Genomic DNA, 11,181 nt, shown 5'->3' with positions numbered 1-11,181 from the left:
GGACAAAGTTTCCAAAATCACAACTTCAATCGTAATCCAAATGCAAAATTCAATAATAACAACCAAAATTTGAATAAAAAATCAAACGATGTGAGCATGAGAACAGTTTCCAACTTTCAAAAGTTTCCAGTTCACAATATTGAATCTTCTGAAAATGAATTTTCCGAATTTGAAAGCATGGATGCTAGAATGAGTTCTATGGAAAATGCTGTGAGTGACCTTTGCGAGAAAATGAATCATTTTTTAGAAGTAGGCTCGAACAATAATCCAAAAACGTAGTATTAGATTTGAATACGATCTCTCTTGATTTGCCTCATATTCATTACAATGATTTACGAATTTTGATCGATACAGGTAGTAAATATAATTTCATTAAACCTCAAATAATGGTTTCTCCTCAGACAAAAATAATTGATTGTGATTATAAAATTCGTACACCCGCTGGTGAATCTAATGGAAAAGGTTGTGTAAATATTAATGTTAAGAATATGCTTGGTGTTGATAAAGATGAAAAATTTTATGTGTATGATTTTAGCGATAATTATTATGTTCTTATTGGAAAGCAAACATTGCAAGGGTTGAAAGCAAAAATAGATTTGGAGACCAATTGTTTCATAACGAAAGATTGCACGATACCACTGTTAGGAATGAATCATATTGAAATCAACAAGGTTGGAATGAATTGAAAATTAAAACTAATCTTTGCACTCCATCAGATAAGCTATGTGTTGTTAGTATTAAGGAATTGCAGTTGTATAATATTGTAACTGATATTGATAGGAATGGTTTTATTGAGATTGAATATTTTTCTGATTGTGATAAAACGTTGAGTATCGAAACAGTTTCTGTAGAAGAATGTGAATTGTACATGGGTGAGATGATCGATAATCCCCTCTCCATTGACGAAATCACTTCTTTATTGAGAACTGAGCATAATTATGAACTCAGAAGAGAAAGAATACATTATTAGTACTCTTATGAAATATCCCGAAATAATAAAATTCGAAGGTGATATATTAACTGCTACTAACTTGCTCAAGCATAAAATAGTGACTATAGACGAAGAACCTGTTTATTCAAAAAACTACCGCTATCCTATCTCATTTAGGCAGGATATTAGTAATGAAATAAACAAGTTACTCCAACAAAAGATAATAAGACCGTCTAATTCTCCGTACAACTCTCCCTTATGGGTTGTGCCGAAGAAACCTCATGCTTTAGGAAAACGCAAAGTTCGTCTTGTAGTAGATTATCGGAAATTGAACAACAAAACTAAAGATGAATAGATTTCCTCTCTCAAATATTGAAATGGAACCTTGTTTCAGGATTCCATCAAATTGAAATGGAACCCGAATCAATACCAAAAACAGCTTTTAGTACTGAAAATGGTCATTATATGAGTTTCTCAGAATGCCATTTGGATTGAAAAATGGTCCACCTCAATTTCAAAGGACAATGAACTTGATATTTTGTGATTTACCAAATGTTCTTGTATATCTTGATGATATTATTATTTTTAGTGATAGCTTACAAGAGCACATGAAACACCTGAACGTTGTATTCAAACGATTGAAAACTCATCAACTAAAAATACAATTGGACAAGACCGAATTCTTTAAGAAAGAACTTCTATTTCTAGGTCACATAGTTTCGGAAAAAGGCATTCAGCCTAGTCCTGAAAAAGTAAAAGCAATAAAAGATTTTCCCGTTCTACAAACTACTAACAAATGAAACAATTTTTAGGTTTGGCAGGATACCACAGAAAAATGATAAAAGGCTTCGCTAAAATAGCTCAACCTTTAACTAACGCATTGAGAAAAACATCCACTATAAACCCAAAAGATCCTAAATTCATTGAAGCTGTCAATTTTCTGAAAGAAGCAATTACTAACGCACCAATATTGCAGTTACCTAAATTGAATGATCCATATATTTTGACAACAGAAGCATCCAATGTAAGCTTAGGGGCGGTCCTTAGTCAAATGACTGACAATAAAGATCTCCCAATTTCATTCGCTTTTAGAACACTCAATCCCACCGAACAAAATCGTTCTACTATTGAAAAAGAAATGTTGGCAATAACTTGGGCAGTGAAACATTTCAGGCCATATTTGTATGGAAGAAAATTCACCCTAAGAACAGATCACAAGCCACTCCAATGGCTTCATTCTCTAAAAGAACCAAATGCTAAATTAATGAGATGGAAATTGTTAATGGAAGAGTATGATTACACCGTAGAATTCATAAAAGGTCGCTCAAATTGTGTTGGTGTCTCTCACGGCATTTCAATGTAAATATGATGGAAAGTAGTGATGCATTTACAGGTTTTGACGATTCAGAATTGTTCCCAGGCTTTCCCGCGGAAAATAATGCGAACAATGCCAACGACAATGCCAATAACAATGATGAGTACGATGACATTGATATCAATGATCTGCTGAGATTCCATAACAATGAAGCTCCTCCGTCGGTAAATGAAAGTATATTGAATGATCTTGATGAACAATTAGGTAACAATTCGATAGTTAATGCAAATATTGATAATATTAATGAAAATGATGTGGAAACTGGCAACGAAAACCTTGTAAATAATACGAATAATAATGATAATGACAATGACTCACTAATGACACAACATTCTCAAGAAAGTTCAGATGATAGAATAGGTATAATGGACGAAAATAGTATCATAAACACTGAAGCAAACCAAATAGTTATTTCACGAGGTAAAGGAATAGGTATAATGGACGAAAATAGTATCATAAACACTGAAGCAAACCAAATAGTTATTTCACGAGGTAAAGGAAAACCCCAATTCAAAAAGATCTTTAATAAAAACAGAATAATTTTCAAATACAGAGACGCACGTGACATTGGAAACAACGTAGAAGAAATACGAGAGTATTTGAAACCTGATACTGTGTACGGTATAGTATTTTCAAATAAAAGTCCATTGTTTGAAGCTCTAAAAACATAAATTATATGTTCAATGACTAATGAAATTGTCAAAATAGTTCCAACATAAAATTCCGAATCTACAAAAGAATAAACGCCGACATAACTGATGTAGATGAACAGACAATGATAATAGCTCGATGTCATGAAGACAAAAACTTCCACAGAGGAATATTAACGAGAATTATAAACAAATACGTAAAAACTACTATTGGCCCGCAATGCACATAAAGACGTAACCGAATTTGTAAATAAATGTGAAATCTGTTTGAAAACCAAGTATGAAAGAAACCCAATTAAAACTAAATTCAAAGTAACTCCCACACCTACTAAACCTTTCGAAAAACTTCAGATTGACACTTTCACGTATAATAATATTAAAATCCTCACAATTGTCGATTCGTTTTCTAAAAGACTTTCCGCCTACACATTGAAATCAGCTAACAGTATCGAAATAATAAAAAATCTAAACAACTATCTTCCAGTTTTCCCAATATTCCAAAATGCATTCAAACCGATAACGGATTAGAATTCAACAATGCACTATACAAACAATTCACTGAAATAAATGGTATTGAAACTTACTTCACCACACCTTATCATCCCCAATATCAAGGACTAATAGAAAGAACACACTCCACAATTATTGAAATTCTACAAGGACTCGAAATTAAATTCCCAAAATATAGTGTTGAACAAAAACTTCGATTAGCTTTGCGAACCTATAACAATTCGATAAAAGATCAATTCAACTTAAGCCCAAATGAACTAACTTTCGGAATTCAGAATTATTTACCAAAAATCAAGATCAGGATAATCCCGCAGTAATCACTGAAGAACTTGCTAATCAATACTTCAAAGAAATACAATAAGCGTTGAATGAGGCCGTTTACAAGAAAATAATCGAGGAAAAAGAAAAACGAACAGAAAAATGTAACAAAAATAGAGAGGACCACCTGAAATACCAGATAGGATATTCATCAAAAACCCGAAATTTTACAAAAATGTTCCAAGGTATAGCACAGCTACTAAGGAAGGGTGATAGGTTTAAACTGAAAAGAAATGTAATCAAAATCCACCCTAACAGAATGAAAAGGCCTCGTAAAAAAGTAAAAGATAATCTAATTGTTGCAGATGAAGGCAATGACCATCCTTCTGTTGTTCCTGATCCCAGCAACGTTGACGTACAGACTGACAGACTTGACAAAGACAGCAGGAATAATTCTGATTAAAATAGGACAATCTATGCTCATCAACGACACATACAAAGTTATCCATTTTACTAACGTGACTGACCTTAAAATACAATCTTTGAAATTACAGACTCACATTAATAATCTGCAAGTCGCTTACATATCCTCTGACATTATTGAATCCTTGAAGAAAATTTCACTCAACCAATATTTTAAATTAGAAATGATTTCTGAAAATAAAAATAAAAAGGTAAAACGTGGACTAATGAACGGATTAGGAAACGCCATATCATGGTTGACAGGACTTATGACTGCTGACGACAAAGAACACCTCGACAAAGTTATTGATAAAATAGAAAATGATGACATCTTGTTAAAAATGAAAAACAAAATTTTGAAATGAACCATGAGTTAATTAACAAATTTAATTTCGATGTTGAGCATATTAATTCAAATAATAAAGCATTAGAAAATATTAATAACGAAACTGCCAATATTGTCGAACATATGCAAGCTGTTGACTTAATTACTTTGACTATACAATTGTTGGATGAAGAAATAAATAATGTTGTTAACTCGTTGATGTATTGCAAAGAAGGGAAACTTCATCCATCAATTTTGAGCTTTGATGATTTTTGTAGGTTAATTAATTATAAGAATTATTCATCAGCTAGTGGAGATTCCAGTATTTTATGGGAAATTAGTAATAGCACTTGTATTTTATCGAAATCTGTTATAACTTACATTATCCATTTACCGAAATTAAACGATTTATTTGAAAAATATGACCTTCTGTCTTATCCTGTTGAAAAATCGATATCTGTGTCTCAAAACAAAAAGCTTTGGAAACTGACCAATTGTCAAATATTCTCCTCTATTTCTTTTTGTACTTCAGGAGAAATTATACATGATAACTGTATTTTGTCTGTAGTAAATAATAAGGATTTGGATAGTTGTGTAAGAATAGAAATAATTAATGATAGACCATTCATGAATTATTTCGAAAATTGTAATTGTATTTTAGTATAGAAGTTTGATCAAATTAATATCAATAATGGCACTATAAATACTCCTTCATCTTTCCTTATCAATCTGGATATCAATGATAAAATGACAGATGTAAAATTACCGTTTACTTCAGTTACCACATACGCACAAAAATTAAGTCATGTACCAAATAAAATTCATACTAAACTTATCGATTTGAGAGATGTTAGTGAACTTGATGATATTGAACCTAGAGATTCTGATTTTATAAATTTTGAAGATTCTTTCGTCCTTAAGACACGCCACATTGTAATTTTTGTTTTAAGTACATTTATACTTCTTGTAATTTTGATAATCGTTTATTACAAATTCAAGAAGCCAACCAGTGTACTAAATTACCGAATTGATACACAAGTACCAATATCATCAACCCCTACCATAAGCTATATTGTACCACCTAGAAATTAGATCTAAGTTAGTAAACTTTAATTTGTAACTTCATTTTAATTTTTGTAATTTTTTGAGTGTCCCAAATTTATTTTTCGGGACGAAATAAAAACTTAAGGAGGGAGGAATTATGTAAACTTAAACAATTGATGTGCTGACTACTATTTTTGTCAGTACCGCTTAGTGTCGCTCTCAGCGCGATCATTTAGTTAGTCTACTCCAGCCACTTGATGTGTTAACATGTATTTTTCGCAAATAAAATTTCTTTTTAAAAACTGAGTTTTAATGAACATGAACGTATTTTATATATATATATATATATATATATTTTTTTTTTTTCTAATTCATTCATTGGTCTTCAATCTTCAGCTAAAATTATGACCGAAGGAAGGAAATCAATCACCATCAATGGCAATAGAATTCCCTGTTTAGAAAGATGCACTTACTCACGTTATTCCGTCATTGTTAATGTGGGAGAGCTCATAGGTCATGACTTCAATCAGAACGAATACTGGTAGGTACCTATATAGTACTTTCTCACTTCAACTCATGTTTCTTTTCATGAGAAAATATATATGTTTTCCAGTCAATCTCCTTTATCAACAATGATTGAATTCAATAGCTTTCATTATCAACATTCTGGTAGTATTCTTCAAATATTATTAGGGTACGTTTAATTATAATAATTGTTTTTTACAATACCTAGATTTTTTCAATATTATTTTAAAGTGTTGGATTGCCCTATATTTTTTGAAATGAGTTTGGTAGCACAAAAAATTGCTTTCCAACTAAAGGTCTTTTTGTAACATATATATTGCACTCCAATTGATAAGAGGAAATGTGAATAACAAGGTTTATAATATTATATACCTACAATTTAGATACATAGCATATATATTAAGATACACACAGTTGTGTGTATATTTTTGGCTTCAAAATTTTCTAAAATAACTTAATTTATTCAAAGTGCGGTAATATTAAGTGCAATATTTGACTATAATTTGGTATTTTAATCATTCTGAATTCAAAATTTCCAGCTCATATATATTTTTGGACAGTACTTTGATCTTTAACTTTCCTCATAGCATAAATTTGTGTTTTATTGGACGAGGTGAACATAACCTTAATTTTGACATTATTTTTCAACAAAATTTGGAATAAGAGACGTTTTGGACGTTGGTCTCTGTTTCTATCCAATTAAGTGAATTGTAATATCTACAATAAATAAATAAATAAGAGGAGGACTATTCAATAAGATAAACATCAAAATTTAAGCAATTATTATGAAGTTGATGAGAATTATTATGGAAATATGGTTCAATATTTCTTACACAAGCATTATATAGTTTTGACTAGAATCTCTCTCTAATTAGAAACCCATCACCTACCTACTTTTTGTGACTACACAAAAAATGTGAACTGATATTTAATAATAATTTTGATACATGATATCAATACGAAATTTCAAGATGAAATGATTCTTAAACCATTTTGAAGACGTGCATTTATTTACATTAGAAAATGCTTATGCTTTCAAACATTGAATAAATAAGGTACTCCTTATTTATTCAACCTAACCTAACCTAACCTAACCTAACCTAACCTAACCTACTGTAAATGAAATACAGTATCAGACTGATCGAATTTCACTTTTAAAGGTGTTGAGGATGTGATTAGATGTTATAAAGCGTTTCAACAGATTATTCCATATACATTTGTATTTCCAGGAATGGAGTGAATTTCACTGGATTAACATTTTTATATTCAGCTCCAAAGTTCATGGAATCAAGAGTTTTCAAAAGAACTGTATTAGTAAATCATTGGGAAAAATTAGGTAATTGTGAACATTTTTCCTTGAATCTTTAAAAGTCGAATGTTAATATTCTTGACCATATACCTGATAATTTCTGATTGGGATAGAATTCAATGGTTTTTGCATTTAATAAACTAGTACGTACCGTACCTCAATTTAATTTATTTATTTTTACCTTCATGGAATAATTTAATAAATATTCGAAAGTTGGACGTGTCTTAAGAATACAGAAACGAGGGAACTATAGTTTATTCAATACAAAAAGTAGCCTGGATATTATGATATTATAATACCCATTAGTATACGTAATTCAAGTCTAGTTACTCACACATGGATTTTTTGACGTAGGTACGAAACGATCAGATTTAACATAACTTGCAAACTCTTATGTGTATCTGCAAACATTTTGTGTTTGTTTTCCAAGTTCCGTACAATATGGTAGCATTTAGTATTTATATATCACACATGAAATTATTTACTTTCAAATTGTTGAGAAATTGTAAAATTATATTTACTGAGACTTGTATATTGTTTCAGTTGTGGTCGGTTGTTTGGCTGGAGTGGTATTTGGGCTGAATATATTGAATATTATTGAATTTATCTACTTTTTCACTATTCGATTTTGCCACTATATAATAAAATATTTCAATTCTCTAGGCAACAATAGAACAATTGGAATCAATAGTAATGTGGAGCAGAAATCGATGAGAATCTTTGTTACAAGTCGTCCTAATGATACTCCCCTGTAATATTACAGTAAAGTTATTGATAGTAGGCCCACTTCTGCACTACTACCTACCGTATATGAATAATATTATATTGTAACTTTTCAGCAAGAATAGAAATACTAAAAAAGACATACACACATAAAAACCAATTGCCTAGATGAGATAATAAAAATGGATTCTATTGCAAGACAGTTTTTTTATTGAAATTCCTCCTCATAGTATATATGGTAGTAGTCTTATTTTTTTCAGAGCGGTTGGTGCTGTGGTAGTGCTGGTAATTCTTTTGCGATGAATAAGTCATGAGACTGAGAGGGAGAAATGGACTACCCAGCAACAAAGCAACACAGACTTCAACTCTATGAAAACATTCAACTTAATCAGGAGTAGAGGTGTACAATACGAGGGTGTAGATTAAATGTTTTCCACCTAATAACAATATAACTACCTCACAGGGGTGCAGAAGGCGAAGCGCGAGGCAAAAGAAATAAAATGAATGAATAATGATTATACTAATAATTTAATATTTAGAAAATGTACTCTTCATAGGAATTGAGATGAGAATGATATATTACCGTACGCAATCTGAAGACCAAAAAAGATCAACTGATAACAAAGTAATATACATTTCAATAATACTTTCAAGTAGAATGTAAATACAGTACTATTGGATAAAATTACAAACGCAACAAAGGAGTTCCGATGGCAAGATAGAGTATATATTGGAAAATATCTTATCATGGCAAGGAAAGTAGTGTGAGTGTGCTACACCAGATTCTTATACTTTATTCTTCATTCATACAATAAGCACATCATCGAAATGATTGGAAGAGGAAAAGTAAGGTATTTAATATGTCTACCTATTAAGGAAATTGAATTCTCCTATATGAGAAAGTTAGGATAATAATAACAATAATAATAATGAATTCGTTCATAATATATAATATCAATGGTGCAAAACGTATATTTAAATAGGGTGATTTCGCATGAGAATAAGCTTGTATTAATCTTGCATTGATATAATAGGTACTCGCAATTATCTAAACGCAAGATTATGGAACTGTATGTACCAGGGTATCATATACTATTAAACGAGCTTTAATAATATATCACAATAATAAAACTTCCCATCGTAAAAGACAATTGTGTGGGCGAAGCCCGCATTCCAGCCGGAGCGCGAAGCGCGGAGGCTGCTATCCAACCCTATACAGTCATAAAAGGCGATTGGGTGGGCGAAGCCCGCCCCCAGCCGGAGCGCGAAGCGCGGAGCCTGCTACCCAACACTATACAGTCCTAAAAGACAATTGTGCGGGCGAAGATTATAAAAGTTTTGGAATAAACTTGAATACTCAAAGTAGAGTTGAAACTTCTGATACCATGACATTCTTGGGTCTAATGGTGTAGAGTGATTCGAAATGGAAGCTACATATTTCTCATGTCACTGGTAAATTGAATAGAGCCTTGTTTGCCTTCTTTTTGTATATCACGCTCATTTTCTGTCAGTAGTTAGGAGATATGGAGTTATTTTTCGGGGAAAAGTATAGAGAATGATTGAATATTCATACTGCAGAAAAAAGCCATTAGGATAATTTATAAGATTAATACAATGCGCTCTTGCAGATCTTATTTTAAAGAAAAGAGATTGCTGACGGCTCCTGCTATTTATATATTAGATTTAGCAATCTTCGTTTTTAAAAATAGACGAATGTATGAGGAGAACCAGGTGAGTCATCCCCATAATACAAGATTTAGAGGTTTTGTTTACCCACATCACAGACTAAGCCTGCTGGAGAGTGGCCCGTTTTATATGGGAATGAAATTATTTAATTCAATCCCATCTCACATAAGTGAAATTGATGGCTTGAAGGAGTTCAAAAAACACTCAGGGAATTCCTTATTGTATTGTGTCCGTACAGGTTAGCAGACTTCCTTGTTGAATAATGTTTTATTGATGTATGTTATGTGGGATCTGTTGTGTTGAAATAGGAGGGATGGTAGATATTAGCACAGAATACAATATTATAAGAGTTTTATAATACAATATATAATACAATACAATATAATTATATATTGTATAATACAATATATTATAAGAGTTTTCTCTGATATTAGATTAAACCAGAGAAAACTCTTATAATGAGAATAACAACGTAGTGCATTTATTTATAATATCACGCATAAGTTTAGTTCTGCATTGTCCCACCAGATCGCATAAGCATGTCAACAGTCACTTGTAATGGCTTGTAATGAGTGGAAGGAGAAAAGTGGGCTGGCATGGCAGTATGGAAGGAGAGTGTCAGTCTTTAGAACCGGTTTTATAGCTGCAACTGGCAGCCTGCCAGGCTTTCAACTCATTTCTGAGGAAGCCTCAACAATAATATTGCAAGCTCAACCGAAGGCCAATTAGTGGCCTTTTATAAAGGCAAACAATTTCATTCCTTTGTGACATGTAGCCTTCTGCTCTGACAAAACTCTAGAGCTGAATTATGAATATATATAATTTCTATTTTTCTATAATCTGTTGATATGAGAAGTTCTTTAATATGATAAGGAGAAGAAAAGGAGGATGATAAGAATAATGAGAAGAAAATATTATTTGATGATCATGAGTAGAAAAGAGCAGGGCTGGCCCCAGGGGTGGGCGGACCAGGCGACCGCACAGGGCGGCAGATTTTGGGGGCAGCAAATTTTAAGGAATGGAAAATCTAAAAATACAAATAAATAAAAAGTTCATAATAATAAATGTGAATAGTAAAATTATATGAGATGCTTTTACAAACTCGAGCTAATGAAGACTTCTGTTCTGAGCGAACATAAAATAGTCCCTAGATCCCTAGTCCCTAGATCTTGAAGAATTGGTGAAGGAATTTTCCTATGCCAAGGTCAGACGAGTTCTACCTGATGAAACAGGTGTGTTAAACAAACTTGTGTTTGTTAGAAATTGAAGTTTTGATTACTTAGCAAGTTAAGTAGGCCTAATACTCTCTTCTAGTGACGTCTTAAGGCTGTGCAAAGGCTAAAAATAAACTTTCTACTGTGATATTTTTCAAAGTTTTTTTAT

The 11,181-nt window shown here is 31.9% G+C and overlaps 1 protein-coding gene across 1 annotated transcript; it reads left to right on the top strand.

Annotated features, from left to right (window-relative positions):
- Positions 1-5,868: 5,868 nt before the first annotated feature.
- LOC120354267 lies at positions 5,869-8,144 on the top strand. Its single transcript, XM_039441161.1, has 3 exons — positions 5,869-6,096; positions 7,310-7,416; positions 7,933-8,144. Exons 1-3 carry the CDS (start codon positions 5,960-5,962, stop codon positions 8,142-8,144), a joined length of 456 nt encoding a protein of 151 aa, XP_039297095.1. The 5' UTR covers positions 5,869-5,959.
- Positions 8,145-11,181: the final 3,037 nt, after the last annotated feature.

Source organism: Nilaparvata lugens, chromosome 14, assembly GCF_014356525.2.
Source record: "Nilaparvata lugens isolate BPH chromosome 14, ASM1435652v1, whole genome shotgun sequence".
Taxonomy (NCBI): Eukaryota; Metazoa; Arthropoda; class Insecta; order Hemiptera; family Delphacidae; genus Nilaparvata; species Nilaparvata lugens.
Note: the sequence above shows the minus strand (reverse complement) of the source record. Positions and strands in the feature narration are given on the sequence as shown.